An 18,796-nucleotide genomic window follows, 5' to 3' on the forward strand; every position below is an offset into this window, starting at 1 on the left:
AGAAGCTTCCCCAATGCCCCATCAGGATACACTTTTCTATGATTTGCGAGCATATTATGTCATGCATAAATAAATGTGCACTTGACTCATTCGTCCACCTAGATTGTAAACTCTCAGAGATGTAGTGTCTATGGCTGGGAGGTGCCCAGTCAAATTTGGTTGAATAGATGAGCGAATAGGACAGGGATTTCTGTCTGTGTGTTCACTGTCAACCTGGCTCCTAAAAGTGTGTCTGGGACATGGTAGGTGTTGATATAAATTTGTCGAATGAATGAGCAAGTCAATGTCAGGACACGATGTCTTTTCCATGCTATGGCCCCCCATCCCTGATAGCTCAAGGGTGTGGGCTGGCAGAAAGCCACAGCCAGGGCCCATGCCATCCAATGCAGGACTTACTGCTGACGAAGGATGGCAACAGCCTCCCGAAGCGCATCAGAGGCTCCTCATTGAGCTCAGTTGACTTATCCACTAGTTTGAAGAAGACATCGTTTGGCTCGCTGGCAAAGCTGTACACCTCCTTGACATTCACCTTCCTGCCAATGCCCAGAATCACGAAGAAGTACCCCTTGCATTTGGCCTGCAAGATGACTCTCTGGGCCTCCTCCAGCTGCTCCTTCTGCACCTCCCCGGTCAGCATCAGAACCACGATTTTCAGGTCCCGTGGGTTGGGTGCGCTTTCAAAGATGTTCTCTATGGTGTAGTCAATGGCGCTGCCCAGGGCCCTGGTCCCCTGCAGCTGCATCATTCTGCTGCTGAGGAAGTTCACCAGCTTCTCCTTGGAGCCGTAGTCAGTCAGGGAGAATTCCACCTTCACAGGCGGCACACTGGAGTTCCCCACCGACTCATAGGGCGCATGCTGCACAAGTGCCACTCTGGCAAAGTGCTGGGAGGCCTTGGGGTCCGGGCTCACATCCAGCTGTCTGACCAGGTACCCTACGTACTTTCTCATCTCATTGAACTGGAAGGGAGTGGTGGACTCGGAGCTGTCCAAGATGAAAGCCACGTCGAGGTCCGCATTGCTGCCCGCTGCTCTCCTGTCCCTGAAGGAAGGTCTCCAGCTGCCAAATCCACAGGATGGGTCGATGTTGCAGATGTCTAGAAAGAAGCATGGTACCCACTCATTCTGTGACTCCCCTAGCGAGACAGTGCACATCGATCTGCTGAGCGCCTGGGGTAATTAAAATTGCCACATAGATAGAAACCCATTTCTATCGTGCTGAATCATTGTGGCCAGATTTCCGTTCTCACCACTTAGCAGTTTCTAGATGAAACACATAAGTAGGCTAACATCCTTGTTAGTATACACTGGCATTGCATTTAAAGACAAAAGAAAAGCAAAAGGACCATTCTTGGAAGAAGTATCTTCTAGAAAGTCACAAGGCCAGATAATTAAATTCTAGACTCCAAGGTTAAAACATAAGCAGAGCCCACTTTCTCCTTTACTACCTATAAAACTAACCATATCCGTATCAAAGAGAAGCTCTGTTTGGGGGAGTCCACTTTGAATATAGAAACTACTTATGTAATATTTACACTGGTCCATACAAGGCTTTATGAATCTTCATTAACTCCAGCTCTTGATACAAACGGTGATTATTCACTCAAATGTCCCTCAATGGGGAGCATGCCTTGCAATTGCTGCTGGACAGATTTTCCTGTTACAGAAGCACCTTACCCAAGCAAACGTGACACGTCAGGACGTTCTTCAGGAAGTCCTCAAGGTCACTCCTAGCGGGCAGGACGAGCGCGTGTCCCACCGCTGTGTTATTGATCTGGTTTAAACAAAAGGAAACGCTTGGTAGGAGTGTCCGTGATAAGGAACTACTTGAAAATGTAATTGAGGAACAAATTAGAGTCACATCAATAAAATCTATTTCCCAGTAGGCAGTATTGTCTCGTTTTTTTGGAAGGGGGAGTCATTAATAGGAAAGCATAATTTTTCTTCCGATGAGATGAGCTGGAGTTTGAACCCCACTCCTGCACTTTCTGCTGGACCTGAAGGAAAGTTATTTAACCTCTCCAGGGTTCCGTTTCCCCAGCCGCAAAATGGGTATAATAGTAAATTCCCAAAGGGGTTATCTGGAGGATTAAATGAGGTAATGTGTGAAAAGGTATAACCTTTAGCAAATAGCAGGACCTAAATATTATCCTTATTTTCAGCCATAATAATAGCAATGAACAAAAGTTAGCTCCATCCCTTTTCCACTCCCCCAGGTCTAGAAATGGACTTAATGACAAAACAAGTAATGAAATCACTTCTAGAAGATTCAAAACGTCCTTCCCATCATAGCACCTGGCACCCCATCACTAATTATTCATTTAATGAATATTAAATTTAATTAGTGAATGAATAGTTGACTTTTTGAACGTCCTGAAACTATGCCGCTCAGAAACATGCATGGTTCTGGGTCACTCAGCCCACACGAGGGAAGAGGGATGTCAGTCAGCTCCTCCGAAGAGTGTACAGCTGGTAGCCCATGCTGGATTCCCAAGCCCAGTACCCCATACTCAAGCTGTCCTGTGGTTTGGCAGAATAAACCGTGAGAGATGGCAGCAATGACCCAGCCATCGCTTGCTGACATAAGCAGTAAGAAAACCATAGAACATCCAGTTTGGAAGGAAAGACATTAAAGACCATCTCAGTCCTGCCTCATCTTTTACAGGTGAGAAACCTAAGACACAGAGAGGTTTGGGGACATGACCATGTTACTTTCAGTGACTTAAAACTAGAAAGCGAGCGGGTTAGAACCAGAGCCAAGGCTGCTTCACCGTTGGTCTCGGTCTCGCTCTTTCCCTTCGTGCCCATCATCCGCCCGTCTTGAAAAGTGCCACCCAAATTGGCACTGAGTAAATATTAATTGATTCATTAATCAATTATTATATATATTATTATAACAATTAAACAAGTTAGTTAGCAGATGACAAGGGAGCACTTGGCCACTGCATAGGCTGACCCTTGGAGGCCAGCCTGGCTGAAGAAAGGTTTGAAGAGCGGTGCAGACTAGAGGTGGGGTCACAGATGTTTGCAGGACCTCACTAGGAGACTGTAGGCCCCCTAGGTCAGCCCTGGGAGATTCTCCTCCTACATGTGGGGAGGGACGCGGTGGGAATAAGTCGATCTAATGCCAGAGCCATAAGGCTGTTCTGGAAATCTCACTAGAGAAGTTCTCAGTCCCACCAGCCTCATCTAGGACCTTTTAGAAACGATGGGGCATGAATCCATCAGGGAGGGCACAGATGTGCCTGGGAACCTTCTCAGAGCCCAAGAAAAAGAGGAGGAGATATCAACAAACCCCGTAAAGCACAGACCTGCAAAGCGTTGACCAGTTGCGGGTCCGCCTGTCTCGTGAGGAACAACGGCGTGATGCCCGCATCTGAAAGCTTCAGCACAGCCTCTCTGAGCTGTGGGGACGCCCTCGTGGGTTTATCGCTGAAGAAAATGGCCACCTTCCTCATCAGGAATCCGTTCCGCACTCGCTTAAACGTGTTTCTGGCCACGAATGACATGGCGGTTTCCAGACTCGGTTGCTTGGACGTCAGAGACAGCTGCAGGTTCTTAATCCTCTCCAGGAGGACGGACTTCTTCTTGGAGTCAGCAAACCGGATCTCCGTGGTCACCTCATTGTTATAGGTGACCACAGCCACGCGGGCCCCCCGAGGACAGTTACTCTCAGCAATGGTCAAGTCGCCCACGACACTCAAGAGCACATCCCTCATCAGGCTGAACGTGTCTTGGGTGACCCCCTCAGAGGTGTCTAAGGCAAAGGCCAGTTCCGTCGGGAAGACGGGGCATTCCAGGGGTCCTGTGGGAAGTGGTGGGTTTTCAAAGACAAACTTTACTTACTGGCAAAGGAGTCTTCTTTCTTCAGAAGAAAGCGAAACTGCTGAAATCAACTTACCATAGCAGCAAGCTATAAAAGAAACAAAGAGAAGCGTGAAAGACCTGTCTGCCACGTGAGAATTTCAGACGTAAAAATGTGAAGGTCATAGACGGCAGAAAACTGTGTACTTACGACATTTATCTTTGATGCTTTGGACAAGGGCACATTGCTGTAAAAGGAAAGGAAGGAGGATGTAAGGGGAGCAGACAGAAGGCTTACAGGGCAAGGGTTCCTGCTGCACACATGCAACTTACATCGATCGAGTCGCCTCTGTTGCCTTTGAGACCCTGTAAAACAAGGACGGGGGTGTGAGAAGCACCACAGACAGGCGGGATGTGGAACATAAAGGGACAGTCCTTGGCTCTAGAAACATGACAGAGGAAGCAAAAGGGGACCTCGGCTGGCCTTGATCATTTTCAGGCTCTCCCTATCAAGTATTTTAGGCTCAAAGAGCAAAAGAGAAAAGACTTGGAGGATAACAGTGTGTCTTTCCCCTGCAAGGTAAATAACTCTGCCCCAGGAAGCTTATTACAAATCCACATAAGTCACACATTTCAGCTTGAAGCTCAACGCCATGTCTCCCTAGAGAAGAGCTTCCTTTCAACGGCCAGCTTGATATAACCTGTTCACAGAAGGGACAGTGAGGAGTCACACAGCTAACCCCGTCAGCTCCAGGTCTGAAGCATCCTGGCTGGATTCAATTCCTGAGGAGCCCCAGAGATAGACCCACGGTGGCCTTCAGCCTCTCATCCCAATATGTGGCCGCCTGATGGTCAAGCAGTCGCCCCGTGGGCCAGTCAGGTGTGTTTCCCTAAAACTGTTTCTGTCTGCTTTTCATCTGCAGTAACTGGCTTAACTTTCTCCCATTAAGTGCTTCATTCTTTAAAGGCAACAATCACGTGACTCAGCCTTCTTCTCCCGAGTCCCACCAGGCTAATCCCTCACCTCTCCTTCTGGGAGTGATTTTCCGTTTCCTTAATTATCTTTTCCATTCTCCTTTGAACCTCATTAAATTCAATGTGAAGAGACATTACAGGGAGAAATTCAAATAAGGAAACAAGGATGTTAGGAACGAAGAGATTTTATGGGAGGGCTGCAGCAGGATGCCCTCCTGGCTAGCGGGTCGTAAACCATGAAATCGAGGGCTCCCTGGGGATTTTATAGACCAACAGAAGCATTCCCCAGATTGAGGTTTGACATAATTACACTATTCTACAAGATGCAATCAAGAGGTGTTAAAAATTTTCTCTCTTTTTTGTCTTCTACATAAACCTCAAACTCACATGAAGAAATTGAAAAGGCAAATTACGACACACCATAGACTACAGAGTTCCACGTGAAACTTCTTTTTAAAATTTCTTACAACTCTAAAACTTAAAAGCTCTTTTCTCCATTGTGGTATCAGAGGAAAGTGGTTTAAAAAAATGAAAACAGAAAACAATAACAACAAAATTGCAGCACACCACCTTCGAGAAAAAAGGAGATGGTAGAAAGTTTTCAAGGACCACATGTAAGGCATCCAGCCCCTGCGTGGCTCAATTGGAACTAGGTAGGTACTTACAGATGGTCCCGGGTAACCAGGGTCTCCCTTCTGTCCAGCTGCCCCTGGAGGTCCTGAGTCTCCCTAGAAGGGCCAGAACAAACATTGCTCAACTGTGGCAGAAGACGGAAAATTCTCAACACCTGCAGTTGGAAGGGGTGGTGACAGTGGCGTCGTTCAGCATCCCCCATCACCATGAGAAATCTCTCACTTTAAAAGAGCTTAAGGGTCTCCAAAATTCAAGTGTAGGGACAAGTGGCCTTAACAAAATTGATGTGCATCTCACCACAATTGTGTTCTCTGGCCGGTAAAGGTAAGACAGATGTTTACCCAAGAACCGTTGATAAGACTCTCCATGGATGCACAGGAAATCAGTAACTGACAATTAATTAGATCACTACACGATCCAATTGTGTAGCTAACCAATCCAATATTTTAAAACTCTACCTTGAGCAGTAAACAATCTAGTTTGACGGGCCCTCACTGAGCAAATTAACAGGATAATTATAATGATTTCAACTACATTTTAAGCTAAAAATAACTTAGGAACTTTTACCTGTGTCTAGACCTCAATTTGCTAATTCACGACTCAGTACAATCTTAAGAGGATGAGTAGACATCCACTGAAGAGAGTAATCCAAAACCAAAAGGAGCTTAAGGAAGAGGAGTCTTATCATGGTGGGGAGGTGGGGATGCACGTGTTCTCGGCCTGGCTCACCTCTGAGCCTGGAAGCTTTGTAAGCACTTCCCGTACCTCCTGAAATCCTGTAGCCTCACTGTCCGGTGGGCATGACCGAATGTGACTGCACAGCCTTGCCACATCACTCATTCCGAGACTTGAGTTCCCCTGGTGCTATACTGGGAGTGGACCGTGGGCTAGCGACACTTGAGATGTGTTAGAGAAAGGGATCTGAGGGCTTCCCTATAAGGGGACCATGGCCAAAGGAGAACAGCACAGATACAACCACAGGGAGTCCTGAGGACGTCAACCCTAGGGCTTAGGATCCCTTTTCTTCCACCCCATTCTTTCACCAGCCAGGTTCCAGGTGAGAAAGGATAATTTTCAAAGAAGCAATGGAGGCCTCCATGTTAACCACGCTGCTGCACACGTGCTCATTCTTCACCTGCAGCCAAGGTGCAGGGAACTCACCCTTCGGCCTCTGACGCCTTTGGGTCCTAGTGTTCCGTCTGTCCCTGGCTCACCACGGGTACCCTGGGAAGAGAGCCAGGAAGCAGCACATTAAGCTCTGGAGCGGAAGGCCTGCCTGAGGGTCTCTGGGTTGTGGACCCCACTTCCCAGGACAGCCAAATGGCTGACTTTGAGTGACTCTTCCGCTGGATTCCTACTGCAGCTGTGGCATCTGCAGCCTTAGCTTACTGAACCCGCAATGATAATATCCTATCAATCACATCATTGCTAGGTTTAAGGAGTATTTTATTGCAGGGCTGTTTCATTTAATCCTGGCAAACACCACGACAAGTGCATATCATCTCCATTTGATAGATGAGGGAGTATCTTGGAGATGGCGGGGCCTTTTCCAGGATCACTCACTTAGTAAGTGTCTGATCCAAGACTAGAACTGAGATATTGTGATTTTCAGTCCATGGACATATCAGACTCATCCTAAAACAATGGTGATGCTTTACCACTAGGGGAATACTTACCTTTGGACCTGGGTATCCAGGGAATCCTCTTTCTCCCTATAAAAAGTAAACAAATGACTCAATATTTGGTCCCAATTTAAATTCATTTAAAATAAGTTATTCTTGAGCAGAAAAAAATATATCCATAAAGTCGTCAAAAGAGAAAACTTTCCTCTACTAAAATTAAATTTTGAGAGACAATCCTTTAAAAATATAATGTGTCAGAAGTTCAAGAATCTTTGCGGATACGCACTTTTTTGCCTTTTTGTCCTTCACTGCCAACTCCGTCTCGCCCGTCATCTCCCTAAGAGTGGAAACATCGTGTTACTGTAGGTTCCTGTGTCAGGCACATCAAAATCGTCTCTGTCTAAACCCTGAGCAGGGCATCCTTGAGTCCTTGAAATGTTCCCAGATGAAGGTACAGATCAAGGAAGGGTTCCTACTCCTGCCCCATCCTCCATGTCTGTAGGTGGATGGGCATAAAGGACTACTTCAGAAAGATGGTGCTGTGGATAACCAACGTAAAGAACTAATAGCTATTGGTAAAGGTGCTGTTCGAATGTAGCATCAAAGACTCACGGAACCATGGGATCCTAGAGTTGAGAGGACTCTTAAAGGCCACCTTGACTCTATGCGTCTATGAGTCTTAGATTCTACTTCAAAGCAAGAACACAGGTCTCAACCTCTGATACCCTCCTGAGCCTCCTGTGTTCACAACTTACCCCCCTCTCCCCCATGCCGCTTCCTTTCCTTCCAGGTCATGCCTCTAGGTTCCTTCCAAACACCCACCTCCCTCTACTCTCAGAACCACCCCTATCGCTCTCTCATGGGGTCTCTTACAACTGGATCCTATTAATTATTTCAAAAGCATCAGAAGACCTTATATGACATATACATTAATATCTCTAAAACATGCACAGAACATGCTCCTTAGTTAATTTACAGTTTTAAACATACATCAACAGCTAAAGAGCTGTTACCCCCAAATTTATGGAAACAGAATCAGGAAGAGCTGTCGTTCGATGGTTTGAGTAGATTTTAAAGTCTGATTTTTCCCCCTCTGCTTGGGAGACCAAGGACCATAAAAATGGATTTTTAAACTAGCTCCAGAGAAATTACAAACACAAGAAAAATATTTTCAAGCTTTGGGATTATAACATTCAGATCAACCTGGTCCATTTATATTGTTTTTAGGTATAATGACTCATTTTAGAAAAATTCCCAACGTACTGTAGATTTCTTTTTCCTGTATAGAAATGTATATTAAAAAATTACTGTTAGAGCAGTTAGAGTGTTTTTAAATAAATTTTTTAAAATGAATTATCGAAGTGATAATTTCTATTGCTAGGATGTCTCATTCAAAGGAAACTTTTTATTTTGAAACTTATTTACTGTTTATAAGGGGCAGGTTCACGATTTTCAATCATATCCCCAATAATATAAGAAGCAACTATCAAGTTGTCCGTATCTGGAACCAACTCAAGTTGCAGTGACAAAGCTGGTGCAGGTTGAGGTCCCATCTCCCGCTTCTTAAACATTTCAGCCAAGAGTCGTGGCAGCCTGGGCCCCGAGCGCATCTTGATCTTACCGTTTCCCCACGGGGGCCCCGGGGCCCGAGTCCTCCCTTCGCTCCCGGCTCTCCAGGCTCGCCCTAGACAGGAGAAACAAGAGTGAGACACCTGTGGGTCTGGGGCTGATTTGAAACGTGATTCCAAGATCTGCCTTTGTTGCAGGTGGTGTCACTGGTATGCTTGCTGCAAGCCACTCCCTTCACCTTTTAGATTTTACTAAAAGTGATTTTTTAAATTGCAACATTCACGTGTGGTGGCCTGGAAAAGAATCCAAGAAGGCTTGCGTTTGTTACTTTCATCAGCACGGCGTGGGGATATGCTGATGGAGAAGAGAGAGAGAGAGACGGGGAAGAAGCCATGAAAGTCAGTGGGCATTGAACTCAGCAGGGAAATCCAACCAGAGGCATCGAGACAGTTCTGGATTCACATGAATGCCTTTCTTTTCCTGAGAAAATGCTGCCCTTTCAGACTGGTTATGATGAATAGCAGTTTTTCTCAAGGCTGACAGAAAGCAGGTTCTCAGGCAGCCTTCACGTAACAAGCTGCTGTTATCCCGAATAGTCGGGGTCTGGGCCCGTAGACTAGCTGGCAGAGCTGCTGTGCTCACTGCCGCTGCTGAGAGAATGTGCGCTCAGTGCATGCTGAAGCTGTGCTCAATGCCCTGATCCACTCAAATGGCTCTGAGGCCGCTAGTGGCTCTATCATCACCCACCGAGGCATGAACAGATCAGATAATCCACCAGCTGCTGGCAGTTCTGGCTGCAAGAAAGCCAACCCACTAAGCACAGCCGTGTGTTCCCTGCAGGCAGGGCTGGTGATCCCACTGGCCAAGGCAGTTATCAACAGGAGAGGCTGAGATGGGAAACACCAGAAGCGAGAAGAGGTGTACAAACTAAGCAGCCGGACAGACTGACAAATGAGGGAGCAGCGACGTAGGGTCCGGTGGGGCCCTGGCTTCTGGAAACAAGCTCTACCTTTGTCAAGACTAACCTTTCTTCCCAAGGGACCAGTTCGGCCGCGTTCTCCAGGGACGCCCACAGCACCTCCGCTTCCCTGGAGCGTGAGGAGAGAAGGGTGTCAGTGAAATATTGACCCTCCAAACCGTAGCGTCTGCACCCCGCCTCTCCCTGGTGTGGAGGTCAGAGCCCGCCACACTCAGTGCCACGCATGACGCTGGACACCCAAATGCACACATGCATGCAGACAGCTGTGCAAATCTAAAATATTAGTGTGACTGCTCAGCAAGTTTTCACAAACACATGCACATTGCAATAACTAATGGACATCTCCTAAGTTCCAGACTAGAGGACAAACACCAAGATTTTATGTGGCTTTACCTCCTCGCCCTTTCCATGCCTCCACCATGAGCACCTGGTTTTACAGGTAGGAGCTGTACACACTTATTCACTGAGGGAACATAGCTCTTAAAATGCGGCGCAACCTCCAGGGCCCAGAAGTGACCCTAACACTCACGGCAAAAACCAGATAGTGGCCGCTACTTGTCATTTTAAGGTATTTGAAAAGCTTCACCTCAGCCCTGAACCATCTTAAATTCTTGACTAATCAGGGCTTAAGTAAATGTTAAAAAAAAAACACACATACAAAATCTTTAAAAATAGTATTTATCAGATTTCAAACCAGGGAAGGACTTTCTAAGCACTGTCAAACATTTTTGCATATTTATGTAGCAACAGGCCAGTTCACTGCCAGTTTTTTCACCCTTATTATTTTCTGTAATAAGTGATAGGACAGCTCCCTCAATATCATGTCAGATACAAGGGACACGGCATCTGGTCACAGCTCAGCTAGGACATGTTTCTGCTCATAGCTAACAGCCAAGATGGATCTTGATGTTTATAGTCACAGCAAGTTTAGGGAACATCTTCTGTGTCAGACCTGAGGATGGGGAACTCCTTACACAAAACCCTGAACTGCGAGAGCAATCTCCAGCAGCTGAATACGAGACAATGCAGCAAACTCTGAGAACGCTGGCAGATTTAGTTAGACTTTATGCGGCTCCATCCTAAGGCCTCCGAGATAAGGCACATCCTTTCTCTGCTTACCATCCAGCTGAACTACGTTCGGAAGGAGTAACATTGGGACTTAGAAGCCCCTGGAACACCAAGAAAAAAGGTCTCTTACTTCCTCAGGGTGAACTAGCCAGTTGCTGCAAGGACTGAGGTCAGACCCAGGATCTGTATTCCCAAAGAGTCAGGCTAAGAGGAAAGTCTGTCCACAGCAACACCAGCTACAAAGCTCTAAGCCCACTCGACCATCGTGCTATCTGTTTAACTAAAGAGAGGGGCAGGGTGTAGATGGGCTCACCCGAGGTCCAGGAATGCCTTGTTCGCCGATCAGCCCTGGAGGACCGGTGGAACCAGGTGGACCCTGAAGAGGTAAAACGCCAGTGTAAGTGTTGTGTTGAGGTGATGCACCATGAGCATCATAATATCTGTACAATGGAATATTATTCAGCCGTAAAAAGGAACAAAGCACTGATACATGCTACAAAATGGATAAACCTCAAAAACATTATGCTAAGTGAAAGAAGCCAGACATAAAAGGCCACCTATTAATATTCCATTTATAGGAAATGTCCAGAATATGCAAATCCGTAAAGACAGAAAGGAAATTAGTGGTTGCCAGGAGCTGTGGGGAGGGGGCATGACTGCTTCACGGGAACAGGGTCTCCTTTGGGGATGATGAAAATGTTCAGAAACTAGATAGAGATGATGTTTGCACAACATTGTGAATGTACTAAATGCTGCTGAATGGTTCACTTTAAAAAAAGATTAATTTTGTGTTCAACTTGGTAAAATTGACTGTCACCTCAATTACAAAAAGAAATACTATGACATCCGGGAAAATATCCCAAGGGATGCAATCACACCAGGGGGTACTGACCTGTGCACCTCTGGTCCCCTGCTCTCCCACGGTGCCCTGCTGGCCAGGACCGCCCTTGTTGCCCTTTGAAACAAGAAAAGATGCAGGGAGGGGTCAGGATGGTTTATGCCAACATCATCAATCTGTTCTACAATCATGTCTGGACAAGGGGATGGGCAAACAATCACGGTTGTCCTGGGGCTCTAGGAGAGATTGACATGCTAACTCGAGGGTGAGACATTTGACACCTGGGGCCAGTTGTCACTTTGCACTCTTACAATTATTCCAACCCAAGGCTTACCTTAGCTCCTGGTGGTCCCCTTCGGCCAAAGCCACCCTGTGGAAGAAATCACATAATCTGTGAAGGGGAGGCCGGGATGCTGGGGACGTAGCCCAGGACTCTCTGTGACTCAACCCACTCAGTCATCTGGCACCGCTGTGTGCCAGACTCTGTGCCTAGTCAGCCCTAAGGAAGCTCACTTGAAAAGACACCCTTTCTCCGGCCCTCACCTCGGGACAGCTTTGCTTCTGTGCTGCCCCGTTAATCATCCAAATGGAAGTTTTGAGATTCACTTCAGACCTGCCAAGCAAAATAATGACTCCTTCTGGCTGCACAGTCCCAGCCAATTTCAAAGAAGGAATGCGAAATGGGAATGTCAACCTGTCTATTTTTCGACCATTTTCCTAACTGTAGGGAGAAGGAGCGAAATATGTTAATTATAATGGAAGGGAGTCCCAAACTCTCCAGATTCTCCTGGCCAAATATAACACATACTCAGTCAAGTAAAGCATTCAAAGTGCACATATGTGAACCTAAGAGGTGTCCTTCGTTTGGGCTCATGACTTGGCAACGTCTTCCTCGATGCTCCAGAAGTGACCCTTAGTTCAAATAAATGTGGGCCCGCTACATAAGCAATCCATTAATTCCCACTTTGTGATTGCTTCAGTGGAAAGGTTTGGAACGGGAATATGTGAACGTCCTGGATCTATCTTCACAAGGTTAGGGGTTGGTATTCTGGAGACTGTAATAAACCCGTCAAGGTAGCTTGGCCCATCTTTTGCATCAACCCAGGAGCCACATTCTCCATTCCCAATGGACCAGCCCAGTGATCTCCTGGGGGGACCATTTTGCTATTATTCACTGTAGCAGCAGCTTCTTTATTTGAAGACCTTGGCCTCCTTCCGTAGACAACACATGGACACATGGGGAAGGGAAGGGGCCAGACCACTCTCCACAGAGTAACCATCAGGCTGTCCCCTCCTGAAGGGGACATCCTATACCATGACCAGAGGCCCCCAGTGTTCAATGATTCATTGCTCAGGCCAGAGGCATCCTGTGGAGGCCCTGAATGGTGATGTGGGGAATGAGGTAGCCAGTGGGATGGACACAATTTATCCTGGCGTGAACCTGGCATAGCGAGGTCCCATTGGAAGACAACCAAAGCTCGCCTGTACTGAATTCAAACCTGAGTTTCTACCTCGCGCGCAGAATTAAAACTAATTGTATGCGCTGCTATAGTTTAAGCCATTTCCTCAAAACAAGTTTTGGCCCTTCTCGCGAGCTGAGTTGTACAGCACATTGTAACAATCGAATATTTCCTCATTTCTTTTTCATTATATAGCTCAACAGCATTGTTCAAAAAAATAAATAAATAAACCTTTTAAGATAGCATTTTCAAATTTTAAGTCTTCTTCTGAATTTTAAAAGCAAACTTTGGCCCATGATATATCATCTGATTACAGGTGAGAGTTACTTCTTTTCAGAGCGCTCACCTCAGCATACACCCCCCCGATTGTCCAGCTGCTGATCCCTAAATGTGTCGCTGCCACTGGGGAGACAGCTGAGGGGGCCCCGTTCAAGGCTGCATAGTCCCAGGCAGCTTCTGAGCAGAGACCTGCCCTGGGCACCCGCCCCCAGCATCCTGACGCACCCCAGAGGATGTATGAGCTTCCAGACCATCTTGCCCCTGGGCCCTGGAAGCATTCCACTGGCTTCCTAAAGACGATCTTTATCCCTTTGGCTTTAGCAGCTCTTCCAGAAAGACTCAAAGACTAGGCATGCAATCAGCTAATCTACAAAGGGCATTTCTGAAATGCCTTGGGAAAGCGATTTCAAAAAGCGATTCACTAGAAAACTGAGTCTCGTTTCCTTGCTTGAGCTACAGCAGCACACGAAAAACAATTCTAAAAGCAACCACAAATATACAACCCCAGCAGCCTCCCTGCCCCATATTCCCTCATCCCCCCCCCGCCCCCGTTTTCGTGTTTCTGTTGGGATTTTTTTAAACATTTAGTGGGATAAAACCTGGCCAGATACTTGAAAGATGGGAAGACAATACTTTAAAAAGTGTCTGTTCGGTGAGTTTTGGGGAGGGGAGTAAGCGGGACTGGGGGTGGGAGAAGAGATGGGCACAGATGGGGCACAGATCAAACAATAAGGACGAATGTTTTCCATAAGCATCAAGATTTGGGTGACAAAGGTTTCAGAAATCTCTTTAAATTCTTTAAACAAAGAGTTGCTGGGTAACAACGCCCCAGGCAGTGTCTGGAAGATCTGGAGGGCACCTGCTAAATACCAGCACAGAGGCCCCGCCACCTCCCTCCAAAGCTGTAAGAGACACTCACGTCCCTCCCTGGTTCTCCAGGACTTCCCGAGACACCGTCACTCCCAGGCAGACCCTGGCGTGGGGAAGAAAATTGGTGTAAGATTTTCATCTGCAAAGAAGAGCAGGAACTCTGGAATATTGCACGAGACACTACAGGAAAAGGGATGGATAGGCAGAGGAAGGTCGGTACTCTGTCGTGAGGTGCGCTAGACTTAGGTACGTGCCCGCCCCCACAGCCTTTGGCTTGACAAGCGCTTTCGTAAATATCTAAAGAGCACAACTTCTGCCCAGAAGAAGCTCCTCTCGGTAGGGCTTGCTTCTGTTCCACAATGGAAACGTCCTTCATGGGCACACAGGGTGGGCTTCACGGGGCCCTCTGTTCCTGACCGCATATGCTCCCCAGCCTCAAAGACCACTTCCATGGTCCCTCGGCCCCTGGCGAGCCAGTGTGAGCTTTGTTTCTCTGGCCTCCAGCACAGGAGAGTCTGGGAACAAGGAGCATCGTACCATGGGCCCGAGGTCTCCGGTTTCTCCTTTGGGTCCTCTCTGCTGGCTGTCCCGCCCTGAGTCACCCTGAAAACAACACAAGTCAGGGAAATGAGCCACATGTGCGAGGAAAGCCACCGCCGCAGGATCAGGTGCTCAGAAAAATATTCGTGATGATATGAATGTGAGGCTCAAGAGACGGGTCCCTTCAGTCACATCCCATCCACAGAACGTCCACCTGCCTCTGACAGACCCTGACCATGCGGTCAGCACCCACTCTCTGCCCCAACAGGGGGGCAATGCTTCTTCCTCCCCAGGAAGCACGATGCCCCAGGCTACTCTGGCCTCATGGACAAGAAGAGGCCGGTCCCCGCAATGGTCACCTACAAAAACTTACAGGTTTTATAGAGCCTGAAACAAGAAAAGCTACGAACTCTTCTCTTTTCTTAAAACAAACTTAAAGTACCCTGAGACCACATTTTAGGGAAACTTCTCAGGTCTTTGTATGACAGGTCTTGCAAACGTTTATCTTTGCAGCTAGAGAGCAAACACACCTCCAGCCACCCCAGAATTCTAAGGAGAGGACGAACCACATATTTTATCAGCACGTATTAAAGCAATTTCAAAAGGAAAATTCTTCCTTTTTCCCCACCTCTGCCCACAACCCTCCCCCAGACTCAGATCACAGATTCTCCACAGAGCTGTCCTTACCGGGTCGCCCCTAATTCCAACATCTCCTCTTTCCCCTTGGTCTCCTTTAGGTCCTTTGTCACCCTAAATAAAAAAGTACAAGCAGAGACAAAAAATTAGGTAAGATTTCAAATTTTTATCTTGCCCTTAAAATTGCATTCTTCGACTCCTAAATCTTAGCTAGAACAGCGTTTACCATGTACTCATTTGCCGTGAAGGTAAAATTACTTCCAGATATTTCTGATTTGTTCAGGCAATCCACAAATATTTATTGGGGACTCAGTCTGAGCCAGGCACTGGGGATTTATTTAAACAAAACACTCTCAGTGCCTGCCCTATGGGACACACTCTCCAAACAAGAAAAGATAACATAACGTGTCACAGTTGATGCGTGAGAGATGCCAAGGATGCACGCCCGGAAGAAGTCAGGGAAGGCTGCCTGGAGGAAGCAGTCTTCACGTACACGAGTAAAAGAAATATTCCCTAAATGAAATGTTTATCTATAATATCAATACTATGGAAATATATTTACCCTCCTTCCAGGATTCCCTTTCTCTCCAGAAGACCCAGGCAATCCTTTGTCTCCCTGCCAAAGACAATAAAAGGTCATTCCTGGCACCATTTCTACCGTAGCCTGAGGCATTAGTCACCAAAATCTTCAGGACCACAAGCAATTTGAACCCGAAGTGTGAAATCTCTTACATCTTCACCGTCAAGACCATCAAGTCCGATTTCTCCTAATTCACCCTGGGAGGGAACAAGACACACAGGTGAGTGTAGAAAGCCATCCGGCAAAGGAAGAATGAGAAACACGGGAAAGTTTTACACTTAAAAAACAAAACAAGCTTGAGTACCTTCTCTCCTGGGAATCCACGAGAGCCCTGGAAGGTAAGAGAGAGGGGACACCTCAGTGCCTTCCTGGAGGCTGGTCCCTCCGCCACAGGACAGGCGCAGGGCTGTCCCCTCCCCGTCCCCGACTTGAACCCCACAGTGTCTGAAAATTTAATGCTAGAGATTCATCTGTTTGGATACCTCTGTCCATCACATGGGGGATCCTAAAGCTAATTAGCCTGGACCTGAGCACTGGGTGATCTTGGCTCCCTGGGCAGGAGGGGTGGGTCCCGACAGCCAAGGACGGGGGCTCCAAGGCCTCTTTACAACTTTGCCATGTGCTGACCCCTCCCTTGAGCACCTGCTCTCAAACGTCAGCAAATGGAGGAGAAGGTTCGTCGGCCCTTGAATACAAGTATTTCACACAAAGAACCTTCCAGTGCATGCAGTCTCTCTCTCCCCCCGACCTCTCTGGCTCCTTCCAGGGTCCAGGGGCTGAAGCCGCCAGGCACTGACCTTCTCCCGGCCCTGCCCTGGCCCCCATTCCGTCTGTACTCCTGAATGTTCCCTGGCTGCTTCAAGTTTCCATAGGAAAGTATTTCTCCACTCTCAGGCTCCCTTCCCAGCGAAGCCGGTGCTCCCGAAGGAGCCAGACTCTGGGCTGCCTTCCCGTGAGAGGCCACTGGCTGCTGAAGGCTGAGAGCAGAGCCGCCGCAGCCCCCACGGCCCTCCACACCCGGGAGGCGTTGGGAGAGACTGGGTCTCGCTTCTGCAGGTGCCCCCAAGCCCCCTCTCCGCAGCACGCCGGATGCTGTGGTCTCTTCCCCACACTTCAGGGTCCCGCACACTGTACCTTTATTCCTCTCTGCCCGGGGCAGCCCTGGAAACCTTGAGTGCCGTTCACACCCGGTGGACCCCGATCACCCTGTCAGGAGACACAAAGGCGTTTTGCAGGTTGGAGCTCCTAGTCATCGCGTCTCCACCAAGTTTGTGTCACTGTGAAAGGCATGCTCCAGAAAGCAGATTCCAAGGGCTGGGCTGCTGATTGAGGCCAGCGGAGCTGCCAGCTTCCCTGGCCGCCTCTGGCCCACATGCTGCGCAAGGCCTGGCCTCGAACCTCCAGTTCCCTCCCCTGGAGGGAGAGAGGTCTGGGAGGGTCTGAAGCACAGAGGGGACCTCTTGGAGGGCCGAGGATGAGCGGGTCTCTGGGTACTGGGTGTGAGTGAGCACTGGGCCCCCATGGAGAATCCTCAGCCTGAGTGCTCCGTGCATAGTCCCTGGTTCCCAGCTCTCCAGTGGGGCACTGGGCCCAGCCCTGATGCCCAACACTGCCAGCTGGGACCCGGTGGCCTCACTTCCTCCCCAAGGGGCTCTTTATCCCCATCCCAGGGCTGGGCCTTGTTCTAGTGTCTCAAAGCCTCTCAGGCCACTTCTGTCCCAGGTTCTGCTTCCCGAAGGCCCTGCTGCAGGTTCTGTCACCCCCCCAACTGGATCCCTGGCCACTGATGACCCAAGTCAGCACACCCCCTTGACAGACTTCCCTTAAAGGGCTCAACACCCACAGCCCTGATTGGGTTTGCCTGCACCCCAGCTCGGGCACACTCCCATCTCTGCTGGGACATCTGAATGTCACAGACACAGGGCAGGCCATAATCGGTGACCCCCCGTCTCCAAAGCCGTTGACTCCCCTCCCTCCGAACTAGAATAAGTAAAACCTCAGCACTTCAGATCCACATTTGTCGTGTTCAGATCATCATACGATTGTCCATAGCGTAGAAATAGGACTAAAGTTGTTCAGGGAATTAGAATCTAATTTTTTTCCCAGTGCAAAAGTCTTTGGAAACTGAACAGATAATGAACTCCATGATTCAACCGCAACACGTGAGGCGCAAGGAAGAAAGAAGGCTGGAAGGAGGAGAGCACTTCTACTTACGGGCCCACCCTCATCACCGGGGTACCCTCGGTAGCCGTCTTCTCCGGGAACACCCTAAAACAAAGAGAATCGGTTTCTTGGTCAAACCCACGGTTTCCTCTGTTCGATATTTAAGTATCTGTCTGATCCCGCTTCATGTGGCAGAGTGGCGCTAAAATTTAGCCGAGCGATGGGTGCTCCCTTGAACCTAACAGTTTTTGCCCTCACGACCTCCGTGTAATTATTCTATCAGGATCTTTAAGGCTCTTGATCTACCAAGAAATCCTGTCGGTTTCCCATAACTGAGAGGCAAACGCTAAGAATCCCTTTTGACCACCCACAGTGAGGCCGTCAGTCACTGGCGCCCACTGGTTTTGACATTATTTTATAAAATGAAGAAGCAATGCACTAAGAACAGGTTCCCTCGCCCCATGGGAAGGGGGGCTGTCGCAGACATTCGGACACGGGTCTGCTGTCACATCTCTGTCCTACAACGTGGAAATACTTCTTCTCCCTCCTCCATCTCCATGGGATGATGTTAGAGAAACCACCCAGCCAAAGTAAAGCCTGACTTCTGAAATCTAGTCCCAGGGATAAAAAAGGGCAAAGCCACTGCACCTTTGGCCCGATGCTGCCGATGGGCCCTCGGTCTCCCCTTTGTCCAGAGCATTTGCAGGGGACTCCACAGCAAGCTTTCTCGGCAATGTTGTCCTACCGAAATGAAAAAAAGAAGTTCAAATCTCAATAAATGC

The 18,796-nt window shown here is 48.2% G+C and overlaps 1 protein-coding gene across 1 annotated transcript in view; it reads right to left on the reverse strand.

The window, feature by feature from the left end:
* COL6A3 (collagen type VI alpha 3 chain) overlaps positions 1-18,796 on the reverse strand; it is an 84,061-nt gene that overhangs the window by 16,616 nt on the left and 48,649 nt on the right. The window contains exons 14-37 of the mRNA XM_070618673.1: positions 18,663-18,755; positions 18,066-18,119; positions 16,986-17,057; positions 16,156-16,182; positions 16,004-16,048; positions 15,834-15,887; positions 15,323-15,385; positions 14,633-14,698; positions 14,145-14,198; positions 11,821-11,856; positions 11,541-11,603; positions 10,962-11,024; positions 9,627-9,689; positions 8,654-8,716; positions 7,319-7,369; positions 7,087-7,122; positions 6,572-6,634; positions 5,443-5,505; positions 4,136-4,168; positions 4,014-4,050; positions 3,900-3,911; positions 3,310-3,803; positions 1,676-1,772; positions 397-1,095 (exon numbers count right to left, since the gene is read on the reverse strand). Of these exons, the coding sequence (XP_070474774.1) occupies positions 397-1,095; positions 1,676-1,772; positions 3,310-3,803; positions 3,900-3,911; positions 4,014-4,050; positions 4,136-4,168; positions 5,443-5,505; positions 6,572-6,634; positions 7,087-7,122; positions 7,319-7,369; positions 8,654-8,716; positions 9,627-9,689; positions 10,962-11,024; positions 11,541-11,603; positions 11,821-11,856; positions 14,145-14,198; positions 14,633-14,698; positions 15,323-15,385; positions 15,834-15,887; positions 16,004-16,048; positions 16,156-16,182; positions 16,986-17,057; positions 18,066-18,119; positions 18,663-18,755 (2,401 nt within the window). The remainder of the gene's footprint in view (positions 1-396; positions 1,096-1,675; positions 1,773-3,309; positions 3,804-3,899; positions 3,912-4,013; positions 4,051-4,135; positions 4,169-5,442; positions 5,506-6,571; positions 6,635-7,086; positions 7,123-7,318; positions 7,370-8,653; positions 8,717-9,626; positions 9,690-10,961; positions 11,025-11,540; positions 11,604-11,820; positions 11,857-14,144; positions 14,199-14,632; positions 14,699-15,322; positions 15,386-15,833; positions 15,888-16,003; positions 16,049-16,155; positions 16,183-16,985; positions 17,058-18,065; positions 18,120-18,662; positions 18,756-18,796) is intronic.

Source organism: Equus przewalskii, chromosome 5 (genome assembly GCF_037783145.1).
Source record: "Equus przewalskii isolate Varuska chromosome 5, EquPr2, whole genome shotgun sequence".
NCBI lineage: Eukaryota > Metazoa > Chordata > Mammalia > Perissodactyla > Equidae > Equus > Equus przewalskii.